Below are 20512 nucleotides of genomic sequence, written 5' to 3' on the forward strand. Positions count from 1 at the left end.
TCTCCTAAAAATTGTTCTTGAAAAATTTTCAATCCTCAGGTGGATGTATCTTACAGAAAGTTTCTGGTAGTTGACAAACAGAGAAGATACTCAATCCCAGAGGCAAACGGTACCTTTTCTATTCATAGAAATACTGATTGATATCACTGATAAGAAACATGGTACAGTGACCATAATGGCTTTATAATTAAAATAACGTTTCGTTCAGATAGCCTGTGTGTGCTTGTGTGTGTTCACATGACTTTATATAAATTCTAATTTACATTTATACATGGATATTATGTAAGTGCTAAAATTTCAAATTTAATTCAAAACTTCAAATTCTGAACCAGCAAGTTGGCTCAGCAGGTGATGGCTCTTGAGCAGGTGATGACTTGGGTTAGATCTCAGGTGGGCAGAGGGAACCAAGTCTACAACGTTGTCCTCTTACCCCCTCGTGCTTCCTCTAGTGTGCACATACAAACTGACACAGTAATAGTAATAACTTTTGAAAACTTAAAATATTCAAATGCTCTACTATGTCATCAGTGCTTTTTCTACTTCTGGGTGGTCTCAGAAAGTGAAGAGTGAGTTGCTTTCTCTTTGGGAAATTGTTCTTTAAGTGAGGAAATAAGTTAAAACAGTGAAAATGACAGCATCATGTGGTTGACAAGAAATGCAAGACCTGAGATGAGGGATCACCATTGACACAAATAAAGTCCAGGCCTGGGGCCCCGAGGGCGAGCTTGGCAGAATGTGGAAAGGTGGGAAACTGTCCCCTTTCCAAGAGGCCCATGAGGCAGAATGGAGACACATTAGTTAGGTTCATTAAAGAAAATTTAATTCTCAGAAGGAAATTCAGATAATCACTGGGCAAGAAAAGTTACCTGTCTCTGTTTCAGTACCACATACCACATAACACAGTACCGTGTGCATGATGAGCCTCATAGCACTTTTAATTAAGAAGTCACATTTGTTATTCAGACTGTTTCATAGGCAGCAAATGTTAGAATTCTCATTTACTGATACTATGATTTAAGGGGAAGTGTAGGGGAAAAAACAAGGTTCCCCATTGGTGTCAAGATTTCTGGGTAGGAAATGTCGCAGTTGACCCTGGAGCATGGTCAGTGCAGCCTGCTAGTGGCTTCTGCTCTAATGTGGGCCTTGAAATTTTGTTTACCTTTTCAGTCTTCTTTGCTAAGTATTTTCTTCCCATGCTCTTCATTCTTGGCTGTTGGCCTCAGGCAAGCTAAGGCCTGTGATCTGTATTCCTGGGTCTTTCAAGATGCCCTCCACTGAGCTCTAACTTCCTACAAAGTTCAGAGCTTTTGACAACTTGTTCAAATTCAGATTTAAACATATGCTTTCTCTTGAGTTCAAGGTATTGGCTTATTGTAAGGAAAAGAGTTAATGGCAAAAGGATGGAACTGACTACCCAGACACCTAGGGCAGGACAGCTACGAGGACTAACTGAGATGTGTCTCTGCAGTGAGAGTCAGGGAACATTGCAGCTTTTACATGGAGCAGCCTCTGATAGGAAGCTAGCATATGTGATTGTTCTTGAGAGATCCAGGCACCTGAATGTGCCCAAGCTCTGTCTTAAGAAACTGGGAAAGTTTACCAAGAAAGAAAGAGATATGGAAGGCTCAGAAAGAGATATGGAAGGCTCAGAAAGAGATTGAAACCTGATTGTTGACATTGTACATTAAGTTATTAGCAAGGGCAGATTCTTAGGGGGCTTCCTGGAGCTGGGCGAGGGGCAGGTGTGTGGGAGGGGCATGAACATGGTGAAGAAGCTCTGGTGTGTGTGTGTGTGTGTGTGTGTGTGTGTGTGTGTGTGTGTGTGTGTGTGTATTACTTTTGATTGGTTTTGTTTTATTGTTGATGACTAGAATTAAGATCTTTTTCCCAGGCCTGCCTCAGACTTGCTATGTGGCTAAGGCTGATCTTAGATTTCAGATCCTCCTGCCTCCACTTTCCTAGTTCTGGGATTACAGACAAACACCACATAGTTCTGTCCATTTGGTGTTTAGAATTGAAGACCACATTCCATACTCTGAATGAGCTCTCCATCCCCTGAACTATGTCCCCATCTTGTAGGAAGGTCATATTCCTGCCATTCCTGTTTCCCCCATGAGAGGCATACTAGCACATGGGGAAGGGTTTTAGTATTAGAGTTAAGATTTTAGAATTGACATTTGACCTTTGCCCCTAAACATCGGTTGTCTATTTACTGAGATTGTGCTCCCTTCATAATGTGTAAGGCCTCAGTGTGTCCTCCTCTTCCTCCCCTTCTCTCCACTATGGTCATTTTTACTGTCTTAGATGATGATTACCAAACATCCTCTCTTCTAAATACGTACTAAAACGCTTCTTACCCTTAAAGTAAGTTCTGAGCTCCAAAACCAGCACCACTGTATCCTTTCCTTTTGTTTGTCTACTTCTGTGAAAAACTCCCAGATGTGCCTCCTCCCTGCTTCCCCTGTCCTTCAGCTTGCCCTCATCCTCCATGGGATCCCCAGAAAGACTCACCCTCTTTAATACAGCTCTTTACTGTGAGGAGAAATGAGTATGTCTGCTTAAAGAAATATACTGTCTTGATTTCTACCGTTGTATGTCTTCTGCAATAATTTAAACCCTATCTCCTTCAAAGACATCTTTTAAATGAACGTGTTTATGTTTTTAAGCTACAGTATGTCAGGTTTCCTGACACAGTTCTTTTGTCTACCATGTTACCTAGTACACTAATATATTTATTAGAGATATTAAAAAAATGTAACCTACTATAAAATTAATTTTTATTTTTAAAATTTCTTTGTTATTGTTTTTAACTGAAATAGAAGTACATCGGTTCCCTCCTCCCCTTCCTTTCTCTGGCCACCACCAGTTACTCTACCTCAAACTTCTGCCATGTACCCCACTCTCAAAATGATTCTCACTTTGATTATATTTGATTTTATTTGTTATGTGTGTATATACAAGTATATTTAAATAGAACCTACTGAGTCTATTAAAAAAATGCTACATTTAAAAGAAGCATAATCCAATCTGTATTCCTATAGTTTTGGTATATACTTCATGACTCAGAGATATTCAATGTACTTTGTAAACATATTAATCGAGAATGTTACTGTGAGAGTAGTAACCTACAGCAAACACTTTGGTAGTTGGTTTTCATAACACATTCCTATGCCCTGTGATTAAAAATAAGAAATGTGCTATCAGCAATAATCTGACTCAGTACGCCATGGTTGTCACTTGGAAACATAGCAGGTGAGTGCCTTCTGAAAAGTACCCGCTGACATAGCATTCCGACACTGTGATGTGGCCCCACACTGCTGCTTTTGTTTGGAAAGTGGTGTGCAGTCTCTACAAGATGAGTAAACATACGTATTCAACTGTTCAATGAAGACACATCTATTTCCTTAGACAGAAACTTTCATGGGCACTACGACCATGAGGGAGGGTTCCAAAGTGGCTTCCCGATCTACCTTTGATGCAGTGGAAGTGTCAAAATTCACCCTGTTGGTTTCTCTGCCTTGTGGGAGCCACCATTAGTAGAATTCCTGAGCTCTGGAAGCAGAGGCACTGACTTCTAGACTGAGTAGAATGTTTGCTAGCTATTGTCAGATCCGATGAGGTTAACTGTATGTTTTCCATCTTTAAACTTTATCACTGTATTTTTCTTCAGGATAAAACAAAATTATGGGTCAATTTTCACTGAAATGGGCTGGATGTCTGCACTCACCTTTCATCAGTACAAAGGAATCACGCACTTCATTCCCTGGACAACAGCAATGAAAACCCGCCTCTGATTGGACACTAGGGATGTCAGCTGTACATAGAAGATAAGTGTGAGGTGGAAAAGAGAGCTTCATCTAGTAATACATCTAGGAGAAAGTATTTTAACAAATCAAATCTTTCATTAAAGTTGCCATGAAGTTACTCTTCATCTAAGATAGCTAGTGAGACCAGCCCTAATCTGAAGGAAATGCACCGTCATATACTACTCTGAAAAGACAGAGCAGAAAACTTAAGCTGCCATGCTATTCTAATAAAAAGACAACAAATCAATAAAAGGATCATTCCTTACCTAACTTACTTACAGCAGATTTTATTGGTTTAAGGCAGAAGGCGTTGGCTGTTTCCGTGTGTTGTGCTTTTGGTGAAAAGAAGCCCCTGCCACAGCTGTCTATTGTCTGACTCGTGTCTGCACCTCAGTCTATTTCCAGGAAGCCATTTGTGGAGACGTCCTGCTGCTTTGTCGTTTATGGAAGGCAGTGTTCAGACTCAACACCTAAGTGTAGGTTTTGCTGAGACTATTCCCCCAAGAAAGCCGGAAGATGCTCCTAAAATACTACTTTACAGCCTTCGATTAGTAAAATATACACGTCTAGCAATGCTGACAAACAGACTGGGGCCATTTGGTTTTTGCAAAATTTGGCAACGTCTATTTTTAAATAATTGAATTTAGTTTAACTGGTAGTTAAACTTCCTGAAATACATGTTAATGATGTTTGCACTAGTGAGCCTTATATCGTGCTTGCATCAAGGAAGCCGTACCACTTGTCTGTGGAGAAAACGTGTGCAGAACATTATCGCCTTGATGCACCAGCACACGGGACAGCTCCCAAGCACAGCTCAGTATCCGTGGATCAGCCGCTCTCCACCACTCCACACAGCTGCCAGGAGACACCGTTCTCCTCAGCTGCTAGGACCGACCTGACAGCTAGTGAGTGAGGTCAGGGATATCCCCTTCCTGTGCCTGGCTTCTCTGCATAATTATCTCTAACGTCATAAATTATGGTAACTGGCTAATTTTGTCCTCCAATATTTCAAATCCACTCACTGGTTGATGAATACTGGTACCACACAGCTGTACGACCAACACAGGGAGAGGATAGTACCAGGGACCACAAGTTGGAAGTCAACCTGATGTGTACACAGCAATCCTGTCTCCAAAAGCAAACAGCCACACAAGCACGTGGGTGGGTGGAGAACATTGTGAATGAGTGTGAATGAGAACCTTAGGGGCTACCCTGTGACATCTGGCCTAGTGACTGATCCGGTTAAGAAAACCACGTGCTGCCTTGCACAGTGTGCAGTTTACACTAATTTATATTCCTTACTCTCACATCTTGGTCAGCACTGGCTGTTTTAGTCTAGAACACATAGACATTTGTGTTGAGGTGAGTTCTTATTTTATTGATGTTTTCATTTGCATTTGCCAAAATATTAGTCCTATGTAATGTTTTTATATACTGGTTGGCTATTTGTACATCTGAAATAGAAATCAATACAGAGTGAACTCCCTAAAGCACAGACAGTCCTAACATAGGACTCAGCTCTACCCCTTCTGGGCCTTTACCCAAAGACGCCAAATCTACAGGTCGCAGAGACGTCTGCCCATCTGTGTTCATTGCATCATAATTCAGAACAGCAAAGATGTGGATCCAACCTGGAGTCTGCACACAGCCCACCACAGGAAGGAAAATGCAAACGTTTTTCTCCTTCTAGTTGAATGGGAAATGGAATAATTAAGTCCTCTACCTGTAACTGAAGACACGTTACATCACTCACAGAAAGATGCATATTTTATATTTTCCATAATTTTGGGGTTCTGAACTTCAGACACACAGTTGTGAAGGTACAGATAACCCGAAAGTGGAGCCGAAACATCTACAGAACTGGGGAATTTAATGTGGTAGGTAGGGTAATGGGATATGAGCCGGAATATGTTCAAGTCACTTTCTATACTTTTAAGAAATTGTTCTTATGTAAGCTTGCAATATAAAAATGAAAAACAATGTGTAAGTCTGTCCCCAGTTTCAGTAGGGCGAGATGATTCTTCTGCTATAGAGTTCTCACTCTGTCTCAACTGGTTAGCTGAAAATTCGATTTGGCTTGACCAACCTCCCCCCCATTCTTGTGCTAATTTCCCAGCAAGCATGTCCATGTTTCTTTGAAGCAGTGAAAGCAACACCTTGTCTTAGTTCATAGTTAGAGGGATCTGGCTCCTCCTCCCCATTTTGCATAAGCTTAGCAGTCGGTTTATTATAGGTTTATTATAGGTGGCCTCATAGCGTTTAGATACGGTTTTTCTGTGTCTGATATTTTTTTTTAAACCACAAAGCCTGTTAAATTTTATAGGCTGATTTTCCTCCATCTGTTGAGATGCTCCGATTTTCTGTCTTTTACCCCGCTGTGAAGTCCTGGTGTCTGTTTGCATACAGCTACTAACCATTGCACCTTACTGTGCTTTTGGATTCATTTGCTGATATCTTTTGGGAGTTTTTGCATATGTATCTACAAAGGACATTGGTTATAGTTTATATTTTCTGGTTGCTTCCCTATCTGTTCTAATGCCTGAGCATTGCTGGCCCCTTGAATACATTTGCAAGCATTACATGTTCCTCTGAATGTAGAAATAACTTAAGACGTGGTGATAGTTCTTTCAATAGTTGATAGAAATCAACAGTGAAGCCATCTGGCCCTGGTCTTTTATGAGATACTTTTTATGAGTGATTTAGTCTTTTTAATCCCTGTGAGTTCGCTCAGCTTTTATACAGAAAATCCAGCCTTAGTGACATGCAGTTATTTGTTTTAGTTCATCAGGATTGTTTTTGCTGATTTATTTTTTATTATGTGTGAACATGCGGGTGTCATCCTCTATCCACCCAATGGATAAAGCAAAACCTGTGATGAATAGGTTCCATGGGTCTCAGTTTGGCCAGGAAAAGCAAAAGTGTTACCGCTCTTAGAAGACAAACAAGGGGGTTTGGTTGACCTGGGCAGGACAGGTAGCCCAGATCCCACTACAACAGCAACTTCAGTGCTGGAGTGAGGGGTGACAGTGGCATGAGCCCATCCTGCCAGTTGTGTCCAGGGTCTAACAATGAATACTTAAGGAGAGAGAACTCTTGCCCAAGTGTTCCATAAAACAGCCACTCTCAGATGATCCTTGGTGAAATAACTTGTGCACTTTACTCCATATGAATTATAAACATTGAGGAGTATGGTGTCATTATGTGTTCCAGAGCAGGTACAGGTAGGGGGAAATGGATCTGTTTCTGCTGTTATCAATTCTGAGATCCTCAGGATGTGGGCTCACTCAGCCTTACCAGTCCTTCTGTCTGGTGTCATGGTGCACTTGCTCCACATTGTATGTCTGTATGGGAGCGTGTGCCTGCGGGGTGGCTGTACACGTAAGTGAAGTTACGTGAGAGTGCAGGAAAATACACCAGTGCTTGTAGAGGTAGAGTTGTAACCTTTCTCTAGAGTAATTAATACAGGCGCAGGAATCACCCTTGGGTCCTCCGCAAAGACAGTCCATACACATCCCAGCCACGGAGCCATCATTTCCGTATCTTGTCCTTTGCAGCTTTTACTAAGCTTCCATCTTGCTAGGTCTTCAGTGATGACTCTTGTGCCTGTCTTAGAGGTTGATGCTTGACTCCCACCTTGGTTTTGAAATAGGGTCACTTTGTTGTTCACTGCTTTGTGTCCCAGGCTAGCTAGACAGAAAGCATCTTGAGGGTTTTTCCCATCTGCATAGTTTCTTTTAGCATGGCAGCTGTTTTATAGGTGTATATTATCACAAGACTCTCCACGGGCTCTGGGGATTTGAACTCCAGTTCTCACACATGGTCAGCCAATGCTTTCCTTCTGACCCATCTCTTCTGCCCTCCAGTAGGTTTGCATCATTTCATTGGGTAACAACAATATTATATTTATGTAAACAGCATTGGAGATGGGCTGAAATATTGTCCATGTGAGTAGGACACTTTATAAAGAAAGCTGTATCAGCTGCACTGTGACATCGGACAGAATGACGTTTGCACTGAACTGGAGAAGCTGTGGGCAGTATTCTTGTTGGTGACAGAGCTGGAGCCTAGTCTAAGCATTGATTTCCCTCAAGTTGAAATAAAAATCTAAACTCCTGTGAACGTTTGCAGGGTATTTTTTTTTATTAGGCTCCAAAACTCTACTGCTAAGCACGCATGGTAGGACAAAACTGAGAGCTCAATACTGGATTTGGCAGTGTCTCTAGTATTGGTTACGGTGGACCTAAAATAGAATAATCTTGAGCTGAGCAAACATGGCATTTCTACAATGAATTTTTTATATACTCTAAAACTGGACATTTGCAATAAACATATCCATCACCTTCATTTTCTATGACTATTTTTGTTGTATTTTGTTTTATACAGAAGAGTTATATACTTCCTATATATGTACTTTGCCTCCTGTGCTTATGTGGGTCACTTTTTGTGCATTGACTTCATTGCCTTAGGGTACTGTCTTGCTGACTCCTCTTTCAGATCAAGCAATATTGGCATTGGCATCAAATGTAAGGTAGTAGCAGTTCATGAAGTAATGCTTACATCTGCCATTATATATAAAGGTTATCATCTCAAACTATAGTCTTTACTCCTAAAAGTGTATCTCTCTGTCTAGTTCTGGGAATCAGCACGTACTCTGGAAAGCTGATTGCAGGTACCGGCCTGCATTTAAGAGGTCCGAGACAGATGTATGTGTTTGCAGCCTGCTTCTAAGAGCCCTGAGGATATTGTATGTGTTTGCTACCCACAGCACAGCAGCTCACTGATAGGAAAAGCTTTCTGTTGTTTCAATAAGACATAGATCTGAACAGCAGAACCAACAGTGTTCATTAGGATAAACTTGATTATCTGTTTTGTGTAACTCAAAAGTTAGATCTTTTGAGTAGTATCTGAAAGCTCATTTGTCTGGGTTAACACATTGGGGTCTAGAAGCCAATTTGTCAGGAAGTCATTAAGGAGAAAACCAAGCAGAAGACATCAAGGGTTGTAGCTCAGTTGTGATTCTGAACAGGTTTCTAGGGTGATCCTCAACACAGACTCCTTCACCCCCAGTACAGCATGGTGGTGATAAAAATGCTTCTATAGATGTAGACATAGTACTGACTGTACCACGCACGAACTGCTTAGATCAAATGCTACGATTTCCAGTCAACTAGAAACCCACTGACTCCATTGCAGAAAAGGTGAAAACAGATGCCAAGATAATTCATAGGCCGGAAAAGGTTCAAAATGCAGCCTGAACCCAAGAAAAATGAATTGACTGTAAAGTATTTAAATGTGGGTCAAGAAAGAAGGAAGGAATGTTACCACCGAAACCCACTTGTCACTGTGCAGAACAGTAAATTATTGTCTCCCAAAGAGGAACTCTCTGCCACAACTGTCTATCATGGTTTTGCAACCAAATAGAGATGCATTTTGTGAACCTCAAAACTAAGTTTATCCTCAGTTAAGCAGTCTAGTGTTTAGTGATGCCACAGATTGTATTCCTTGCTATGATTGCTGTGGCCTCCCTTTCTGTGCCCTTTACAGATTATGTATTAGTATCCCAACTGAGTCCTGCATGAGAGATTTTCCTTAGTGCCTCTTCCTCTTGACATAAGGATGTGTAGCCACCAGAAGGTCAAAGTGGCGACTGAGAAAAGACAGATTAATTCCTTCCAGAGGCTTATATTTACCTATTGTAAGGATGTGGCAAAGTCGGGAATTGGTAACATTGTGGATATTTTAGAAAAGTCCATGCCTGAGTCGGTATACAGGAGAAAGAGCTTAGAAGAGGGCACGGTGGTTATGAAGAGTTGCTGAGTGAAAAGCACACACAGTGGTATGAAATAACTCCAAGATAAGTGACAGTAGTGTTCCAAGTTTTAGGTGCTATAAAAGATAGACTTTAATTTTCTAAAGCATTTTTCTGGTTATTGGATTCTCACCTAAGGATGGAGGAGTGCCGTGGCCTATCACATGAAGTATTAGCCGAAGTTCTACAAACTCTCCAGTCTCACCACATTGAAGTTTGTCTGTCGGTTCGTTGGCTCGCTGGTTTGTTGGTTTGTTGTTGTTGCACCCTTAACACAAGGTTTGGATATGTTCTGACTTTCAGGACCATTCACATCTCCAAGGAAATACTGTAAATGAAGTCTTTCCTAAGGACCAGATTTTTAGGGAAAGTTTAGCCCAAGTAAGCAAGCACTATGGTAAATGGCTGATGCAGTGCACATAGGATTCAGAGTGGAGACTGGGGGCAGGAAGAGCTTCTCCTAAGACCGTGACAGAAGTTTTTCTAAAGAGAAGCTGTTTGTGGTGAATGCTTGAAGCATCGGAAGCTAGCCATGCACAGTGCTGGGAATAGAGGCCCCTGCACAATGCCCTGGGCCATGTAATAGCTTGTTTTGTTTGGGATGTGTTTCTGAGGTTGAATGAAATCCAGTGTGGCAGGTGTTCACTGAACCACAGCCAGAGATGAGATGAGTTTGGTGATATGGTCACAGGTTATATTTTTCTGATTTTTTTTTTTTTTAGTTCACAGTAAAAAGTTAGTAACCACAACAGCCATCAGGGCATTTAAAAGCAGAAAGAAATCTGTTTTGATCATTACAAACGTATCTTGTTAACTCCAATACAAGAGTTTGGTTTGGACTGGAAAGGGATGATTTAGATTTAGGCTCAAAGAAGAACAGCAGGAATGCACAGACATGTTTATAGTGATTTTAAGAGAAAGGAGTGATCAGCTTTGCCACAGGCAAGGTATGAAGTTTTAGGGAAAGATTAGTATGGAAATTTTAAGCTTTGCTCGAACTTCAGAATTCCATTAGAAAATGAAGAGTATTGGGAAAACTTGAAACCTGAATTACTCTATTACCTTTTCTTTGCCTGGAATTGCACAGAACTGAGTTACCCAGAGTGTGCCTTCATTATGTGTTAGTCTGTAGAGTACACAGTTGGTAGACTCCGCTTGATGGTCTAGGATATCTGTAGTCATGTGAAACATGTTTCCAGGATCTGATGGAGTGCTCCAGAAGGGAAGAGAACGTTAGAACAATCCCCTCATTCTAGATGCCATTCTAGCACACGTCCCAACCATGCCTCAGAGCTTTTGTCTTTTTCACCCATGTATTCGAGTGATTTAATGTAATTTAATTGATTTAATTTAATGACAGCAATTTAATTTAATTTATCCAACTACAATATAACATCCTCTATACAGCTAGTCCAATGACTCTAGTCTGTTAATAGTACTGTTAACCAGTCTGTTAGTAGTACTGTTAACCAGTCTGTTAACAACAACTGAAAGCTCTAGTTGCTGTTAAGTGAGGTTGTTCCTTTGCCTGTCACATCAGCAAATGGGATAAACAGGTTTTTTTTTTATATTTTCATTCAAAGCTTGCGTAAAATTATTGATACACACTGGGGTGAGAGCAAATAACTCATAGCATTAGAGCAGACCCTTGATGATATTGTCTCACTGATCATTACTCTTACCCACTTGGGAGCTGTTTTTCAGATCAGGAAGCCACTAGTTTCTCAGATCTCTACCTAATTAGACTGTCATTCCACAAACAGCTAGAGATGTTATCAGACATTGCTTTCACTTCTAAGTATGAGTTAATGCTGATTCTGTTAAATGAATGCATTTCTGATTTATTTAATTTATCATCAGTTTATAATGTTCCCTGGCCAAATAGCCATAAGTATTTTCTAAAGTCATCATGTACAAGTGCCTGGTATACAATGCTGTGACTAGTAGAGAGTATACTTTGTGTCAGTGAAAACAAGGTCTCTCTTATATATGGTCATATACACACTGTGGCTAATAGAGTATACTTTGTGTCAGTGAAAACAAGGTCTCTCTTATATATGGTCATATACACACTGTGGCTAATAGAGTATACTTTGTGTCAGTGAAAACAAAGTCTCTCTTACATATGGCCAGCATTTTGATAAATTTTCTTCTATAGGAGCTCAAGGATCAGTATGTGGGTGGCTTATATGCACTCTCTGTCTCCTTACAAAGCCACCTTTGCTAACCTATGTAATTTTGAAGACGCTAGGTTAGCTATAAAATATTTGATTATTTGATGCTCTTCCTACAGATTTGTCTCAGTGTAACACATGAGCTTTTCTTCATGCACTTTTGTCTTATAAAAACCAGGAAAGTCACAGTGATTTTAAATGAGAGACAAATGAATACATGAAGGAAGATAAATTGAATAATTTAGTATATATTTATTATATGTTGTTATATATATACTGCCTATGTATTATAAGTGCTGTACTTAACTATAACTCTTTTATTTGACTTTTTATATATTTGTATATATTCATATTGTATGAAAACAATATAATTTACAATAGAGATTATATTTCTAATATTTGTCAAGCAGTATACATTTTTTGTTTTCTTTTGGGTAATGGAATTGAATAACTACAGTAAAAACAAAATTTCTGGGAAACTCATTTTCTAAAAGAGAGGATAAAGTATAATCTCTAGAAGAAAAAGTGGGCTATTTTGTTTCAAATGGAACTTAACACAATCTCTTTTTTTGCCACTATTATATGCACCTATGTTGACTTAGGGCATCTCGCACTCTCTGTTGCCCTCTTTCATTGACTTAGGACACTTTCCTTCCCTGTTGCCTTCTTTCAGGTCTCCTGCCTTCTACTGTAGCTCTATTTCTTCTCAACCAGTCCTCGCTAAGTTTAATGATTGTTTCTTGAAAGAGTGTGAGTGCAACCTATTTAATGGAGCATAGGCAGATTGTCAGTGATTACAACAAAACTCATTACCTGTGCAGAGTCTTTCAGCAGGGTTAGGGTCTCACCAGCCCTCATCTCCATGCATGTGATATGTCCACCCAGTGAGTTCATGAATTCTATGGCTTTGTCATGTCCAGAATAACCCAGTTCCATAGCACTCCTCCCTTCACATCTGGCTCTTCTATTTTCTGTACCCCTCATCCATGATGTTCTCTGAGTCTTGCATAGAATAATATGGATGCTCTGTTCATGGTTCAGTACTCAACAGTCTGTTATTATACATATTTGACCAGTATGCCAGCCCTTGCTCCCCTTCCTTCCACTGACTGTTACTACTACTGACTGTTCCTACCACTGACTGTTACTACCACTGACTATTCCTACCACTGACTGTATCTATCACTGGCTGTTCCTACCACTGACTGTTACTACCACTGACTGTTCCTACCACTGACTGTATCTATCACTGGCTGTTCCTACTACTGACTGTTCCTACCACTGGCTGTTCCTGCCACTGACTGTTGCTTTCACTAACTCTTTCTACCTCTGAGTGTTCCTATATATTTCCTATGACTGTGGCTATCACTGACTATTCCCAGCACTGACTGTTCCTACAACTGACTTTTCTTCTCACTGACTGTTGCTATCATTGACTTCTATCAGGTTGCTTAACAAAGCAATAAAAAATGGAGCTTTTAAAGACTTATTAATGTTAGTTGTCTTACAGAGTTTTAAAAAATCAAAATCATAGTACTGAACTTCACATGCAAAAGCTCCTTGAAGCCCTGAAACATTTGATATCACTGATTTGGTTAGTTTTTATTATCAACTTGACATGATGTAGAATCAGCTTGGAAGATTTTTGTGGAAATTTTATAGATCAGCGGGACCTGTGGGTGTGTGCATTTGGGTTATCTTGACTAGCAGAAGTAGGAAGACAAATCCACTAGAGGCAGTGCCATTCCTTAGGAAGAGGATTCTGAGCTATAATAGAAATGGAAAAAGTTAACTCTGCTTGTCATTTATGCATTAATTCCATGCAGTTTGCCTTTGACAATAACTAGCTGCTCCAAGTGCCTGCTGCCTTGACTTCCCCCAAGTGATGGACTATAACCTGGAGAGGCAAATTCTTCCTTATATTGTTTCACTTGTCAAAGTGTTTTATCACAGCAATAAGGAACAAGACCCACCAATGCCTTTATTTGTCTTCACAGATGAGATATTCTCCTGATGACTTTAAATATTCTACTGAGTACAGAAAACACATTTCCTGTCTTTCATATGAGTTGAAAACAAAAGATATTGCTGGAAATTCAAAACAACCAAGACATCACATTCAGAAAGGTTGGTATGTTTTGATGTGAGTGAAAAAAAAAGCAACAACAAATCAAGCACACAGATTTTGAGCTATAAATACTGGATTCTGAAATGCACATTGAGGTTTGAGTAATTTTTCACTATATTACCTCAGTGTTCTCCTTTACGGTATTTCATTGTGACACACCCATATTTAGCACGTGCTATAATAGAGTCACAGTCTTTACAATATTATCTTGGTGATACTTCCAGCAGTTTGATTACTATATAAGATTGTTTTAACTATCCCACTGTTTGTGTATTGATATGTATGAATTTGCTCTAGAAAGCTTTTGGTTTTTTCTTAATTTTTGTCTGAACAATTTCTTTTATTAATTATTTTATTTATTTACATTCCAAGTGTTACCGCCCCTCCTTCGTGGTCTGCAGTCCCAGAATTCTTTACCATATTCCTTCTCCCCTTTTCCTCTGAGAAGTGCCCACCCCCATCAGTCATTCTCCTTCCCTGGGGTTTCAAGTCTACAGGATGAGTCACATCCTCTCCTACTGAGTTCAGTCAAGGCAGTCATCTGCTACATAGGTTTCACCTGCCACAGAGCAGCCTATATGTGCTCTTTGGTTGGTGACTTAGTTTCGGAGAGATCCCAGGTATCTGGATTACACTGTTGGTGTGCCTTCAATTCTTCCCGTAACTCAACCATAGGGGTCCCTGACTTCAGTGAAGTGGTTAGCTGTATCTCCATCTGTCTCAAAGAGCTGCTGGTAGAGCCTCACAGAGGACAAACATGCTATGCTCCTGTCTGCAATCACAACATAGCATCAGTAATAGTGTCAGTTTTGGTGCCTACCCATGGTATGGATCTCAAGTTGAGCTTGTGACTGGATGGCCTTTCCTTCAGTCTTTGCTCCATTTTTGTCCCTGCATTTCTTTTACACAGGAACAACTGTGGGTCAAAAATTTTGAAAGTGGGTTAGTAACCCCATCCCTCCATTGGGGGGCTCTATCTACTGGGTGTGGTCTCTTCAGGTTTCATCTCCCCACCATTGGGCATTTCTGCTAAGGTTATCCCCATTGAGTCCAGGAAGCCTCTCATATCCCAGGTCTCTAGGACATTCCTGAGGCTCCCCCATACCCACTCCAGGCAGCTACACATTCTCATCCATTCTTCTGGCCCTCTGGGCTCCTCTTCTGTCTCCCCCATGTCTGATCCTGCCCTGCCTCTCTTTTCCCATTACCTTCCCCTTTCCTACCCAGGTCCCTCCCTCGCTCTGTCCCCATGATTATTTTGTTCCTCCATCTAAGTGGGATCAAAACATCCTCACTTGGGCCTTCCTTCTTCTTAAACTTCTTATAGTCTATGGGTTGAATCATGAGTTTTCTGTATTTTTTTGCTAATATCCCTTTATCAGTGAATAACTACCATGTAAGTCCTTTTGGGTCTGGGTTAATTACTCAAAATTATGTTTTCTAGTTCCATCCATTTGCCTGCAAAATTTATGATGTCCTCATTTTAAATAGCTGAATAGTATTCCATTGTATAAATGAACCAGATTTTCTGTATCCAGTCTTTGGCTGAGGGACATTTGAGCTCTTTCCAGCTTCTGGCTATTAGAAATAAGGCTGCCATGAACATAGTGCAGGAGGTGTCTTTGTCATATAGTAGAGCATACTTTGGGTGTATGGGCAGGAGCAGTATAGTTGAATCTTTAGGTAGAACTATTTCCAACTATCTGAGGAACTGCCAGATTGGTTTCTAGAATAGTTGTACAAGTTTGCAGTCCCACCAGCAATGGAGGAGTGTTTTTTCTCCTCATCCTAGCCAGCATGTGCTGACACTTGAGATTTCTTTTTAACCATAAAATTTATTTATTTTTAAATTTATTTTTACACTCTAGATTTTATTCTCTTTCTGGTCCACCCCCTAAGAGTTCCACATCTCATACCTAAGGTCCCCTACATACACTGCCCCCAACCCCATCTGCACAAGGATGTCCCCACCCCATCTACCCCAACAGACCTCTAAACTTCCTGGGGCCTCCAGTCTCTTGAGGGTTAGGTGCATCTTCTCTGACTGAATCCAGACCTGGGAGTCCTCTGCTGTGTATGTGTTGGAGGCCTCATCTCAGCTGGTGAACGCTGCCTGCTTGGTGATCCAGTGTCTGCGAGATCTCAAGGGTCCAGGTTAATTGAGACAGCTGCTTCTCCTTTAGGGATGCCCTCATCCTCTGCTTTCTCCAGCTTTTTCCTGATTCAACCAAGGTGTGTCAGCAGCTTCTGTTCCTTGGATGGGTGCATATATCTGCATCTGACTCTCTCTGATGCTTGTTGGGTCTTTTGGAGGGCAGTCATAGTAGATCCGTTTTTGCCCCATAGCTTCAGTAATGGTGTCAGGTCTTGGGGCCTCCCCTTGAGCCAGATCCCACTTTGGGGCTGTTGCTGGATGTTCTTCCTCAGGCTCTTCTCCATTTCCATCCCTGCATTTCTTTCAGACAGGAAGAATTATGGGTCCGAGTTTTGATTGTGGGATGGCAACCCTATCCCTCACTTGATACCCTGTCTTTCTGCTGGAGGTGGATTCAATAAGTTCCCTCTCCCCACTGTAAGGGCCTTCCATCTAGGGTCCTCTCCCTCCTTTGAGTCCTGAGATTCTCTCACTTTCCAGGTCTCTGGTACATGCTAGAGGGTCTTCTCAACCTCCATCCTTTCAAGGTTGCCTGTTTCCATTCTTTCTACTGACCCTCAGGGCTTCAGTTCTTTTCTCCAACCTAATACCAGATCATGTTTCCCTCTCCCCCCCCCATCCCCATCTCCTTTTCCTCTTTTCCCTCCCAAGTGGAACTGAGGCTTTCTCACTTGGGCCCTTCGACTTGTTGACCTTTTTGAGTTCTGTGGACTGTATCCTGGGTATTATGTAGGTTTTCTTTTTTTCTTTTTTCTTTTGGCTAATATCCACTTATTAGTGAGAACATACTGTGCATGTCCTTTTGGCTCTGAGTTACCCCTCAGGATGACATTTTCTAGTTCCATCCATTTGCCCGCAAACCTCAGGATGTCCTCGTTCTTAATAACTGAGTAATATTCCACTGTGTAAATGAACCACATTTTCTGTATCCATCCTTCTGTCATGGGACATCTAGGTGGTTTCCAGCTTCTCGCTATCACAAATAAGTCCACTATGAACATAGTGGCACATGTGCTCCTGTGGCATGGTGGGGCATCTTTGGGCTATATGCCCAAGAATGGTATTTCTTTAGATAGGTCTATTTCCAATTTTCTGAGGAATCTCCAAATTGACTTCCAGAGTAGTTGTACCAGTTTTCAATCCCACCAGCAATGAAGGAGGTAACATGTGTTGTTACCTGAGGTTTGACCTTAGTCATTCTGACTAAGGAATCTCAGGGTTGTTTTGATTTGCAGAGTGGGAGGCTTCAACACCCTACTCTCCCCAGTGGACAGCTCATTGAACCAGAAACTAAACAGAGACACAGTGAAACTAATAGAAGTTATGAACTAAATGGATTTGACAAATATCTATCAAACGTTTCACCCTATAACAAAAGAATACACCTTCTTTTCAGGACCTTGTGGTACCTTTTCCAAAATAGACCCTATAATTGGTCACAAATCAACCCTCAACCGATAGGAAAAGATTGAAATAATCCCATGTACCCTATCAGACCACCATGGCCTAAAGCTGGTCTTCAATAACAGCAAAGGCAACATGTGCATGTGGAAACTAAACAACTCTCTACTCAATAATAATTTGGTCAAGGATGAAATAAAGAAATTAAAAACTTACTGAAATTTTATGAAAATGTTGACACATCATGCCAAAACTTATGGGACACAATGTAAGCAGTGCTAAGAGGAAAATTCATAGCAGTGAGTGCACTGGTAAAGGAACTGGAGATATCTTAAGCTAGCAACTTAACAGCACACCTGAGAGCTCTAGAACAAACAGAAGCAAACTCACCCAAGAGTAGAAGGTAGGAAACTCAAACTCAGGGCTGAAATCAACCAAATAGAAATAAAGTGTGCAGTACATAGAATCAACAAAACCAAAAACTGGTTCTTTGAATCAACAAGATAGATAAACCCCTAGCCAAACTAACTAAAATTTCTAGAGGCAGTGTCCAAATTAACAAAATCAGAAATGAAAAGGGAGACATAAACACAGAAATGGAGGAAATTAAAAAAAAATTATCAGATCCTACTAGAAAAGCCTATACTCAACCAAACTGGAAAATCTAGATGAAATGGATGAATTTCTAGACAGATACCTTATACCGAAGTTAAATCAAGAGCAGGAAAACTTTCTAAACAGGTCCATATCCTATAAGGAAATAGAAGTCATTAAAAACCTCCCAACCAAAAAAAGCCCAGGGCCAGATGGGTTTAGTTCAGAATTCTACCAGACCTTCAAAGAAGACCTGATATCAGTATTCCTCAAACTATTCCACAAAATAGACACAGAAGGAACACTACCTAATTCATTCTATGAAGACATAGGAGTTTTTATCTTAGCCATTCTTATGGTATAAGGTGGAATCTCAGAGTTGTTTTGATTTTCATTTTTCCTGATGACTAAAGATGTTGAACATTTCTTTAGATGCTTCTTAGCCATTCAAAATTCCTCTGTTGAGAATTCTGTTTAGCCCTGTACCCTATTTTTAAATTGGGTTATTTTGTTCTTTGGAGTCTGAGTTTTTGAGTTCTATATATGTTTTGGATATTAACCCTTTATGAGATGTAGGTTTAGTGATCTTTTCCCAAACTGTACGTTGCCATTTTGTCCTATTGGCAGTGTCCTTTGCCTTACAGAAGCGTTTTTGTTTCATGAGGTTCCATTTGTTATTTGTTGATTTTAGAGCCTGAGCCATTGGTGTTCTGTTCAGAAAATTTTCTCCTGTGCCAAGGCCTTCAATGCTATTTCCCACTTTCTCTTCTATTAGATTCAGTGTATCTGATTTTATGTTGAGGTCCTTGATTGACTTGGATTTGAGCTTTGTGATAATCCTTCCAATTCATGAGCATGGGAGACCTTTTCCATCTTCTGACATCTTCTTGAATGTGCATTTTAAATTGTTTCTAAGAAAATTTGTACTTGACTCTTATTTCTCTACTCTGCCAAAATGGCCCAGCTGATACAGAGGTTTTTGCATTTTGCATTTTCTTTGACTGTTGAGTCAATGTTTTCTATGGAATCTTCTGCACCCGAGATTCTCTCTTCCATCTCTTGTACTCTGTTGTTCATGCTTGCAGCGGTAGCTCCTGATCTACGTCTTAGGCTTTCCATCTTAGGGCTGCTTCCGTTTGAGAACTCTTTATTGCTTCGATTTCCGTTTTTAGTTCTTGGACTGTTTTGTTCAATTCCTTCATCTGTTTGATTGTATTTCCCTGTGTTTCTTTAAGAGACTCATTTGTTTCTTCTTTATGGGCTTCTACCTGTTTGCCTGTACTTTCCTGTATTTTTATTTATTTATTTTCATTGGATATTTTATGTATTTCATTTCAAATGTTATCCCCTTTCCTGGTTCCTCCTCTCCCAGGCCCCCTCCCTCTCCTTCTATGCGGATGCTAGCTCTCCTACCTACCCACTCCCACCTCAACACCCTGGCATTTCTCTACACTGGGGAAAAGAGCCTTCACAGGACTAAGGGCTTCTCCTATTGATGCCAGACAATGCCATCCTTTGCTACATATGCAGCTGGAGCCATGGGTCCCTCCATGTGTACTCTTTGATTGGTGGTTTAGTTCCTGAGATCTCTGGGGTTCCGGTTGGTTGATATTGTTGTTCTTCCTATGGATTTGCACACCCCTTCAACTCATTCAGTCCTTTCTCTGACTCCTTCGTTGGGATCCCCATTCTCAGTTCAGTGATTGGATGCAAGCATCAAGCATCATCATCTGTATCAATAAGACTCTGGCAGAGCCTCTCAGGAAACATCCATATCCTGTCAGCAAGCACTTTTTGGCATCAGCAATAGTGACTGGGTTTGGTGGCTGCATATGGGATAGATCCCCAGGTAGGGCAGTCTCTGGATGGCCTTTCCTTCTCCACTCTTTGTTCCTGTATTTCCTCCTGTGAGTATTTTGTTCTCCCCTCTAAGAAGGACTGAAGCATCCACATTTTGGTCTTCCTTCTTCTTGAGCTTCAAATGGTCTGTGAATTGAATCTTGTGTATTCTGAGCTTTTGGACTAGTGTCCACTTATCAGTGAGTATATACCAGGTGTGTTCTTTTGTGACTGGGTTACCTCACTCAGGATGATATTCTCTAGTTCCATGTATTTGCCTGAGAATTTCATGAAGTCATTATTTTTAATAGCTGAGTAGTACTCCATTGTGTAAATGTACCACATTTTTCTGTATCCATTCAAGGAAACTATTTATACCCTCCTTAAAGACCTCTATTATCTTCATGAAATGGGATTTTAGGTCAGAGTCTTGCTCTTGTGGTGTGTTAGGATATCCAGGTCTTGCTGTGGTAGGAGAACTGAGTTCTGATGGTATCAAGTTAAATTGGCTTCTGTTACTGATGTTCTTGTGCTTGCCTTTTTCCATATTGTTATCTCTGGTGTTAACTGGCCTACGTGTCTCAGACTGGAAATGGCCTCCTTTGA

At 40.6% G+C, this 20512-nt stretch overlaps 1 protein-coding gene across 6 annotated transcripts in view; it reads left to right on the forward strand.

Annotated features, from left to right (window-relative positions):
* Lrriq3 (leucine-rich repeats and IQ motif containing 3) overlaps positions 1-20512 on the forward strand; it is a 92310-nt gene that overhangs the window by 45529 nt on the left and 26269 nt on the right. For 5 of the 6 annotated variants that reach the window (NM_001024307.1, XM_087631313.1, XM_087631319.1 and 2 more), the window contains 1 exon segment: positions 13787-13916. In NM_001024307.1, the coding sequence (NP_001019478.1) occupies positions 13787-13916 (130 nt within the window). 6 annotated transcript variants of the gene reach the window in all.

Source organism: Rattus norvegicus, chromosome 2, assembly GCF_021556685.1.
Source record: "Rattus norvegicus strain SHRSP/BbbUtx chromosome 2, alternate assembly SHRSP_T2T, whole genome shotgun sequence".
In the NCBI taxonomy this organism is placed as follows: domain Eukaryota; kingdom Metazoa; phylum Chordata; class Mammalia; order Rodentia; family Muridae; genus Rattus; species Rattus norvegicus.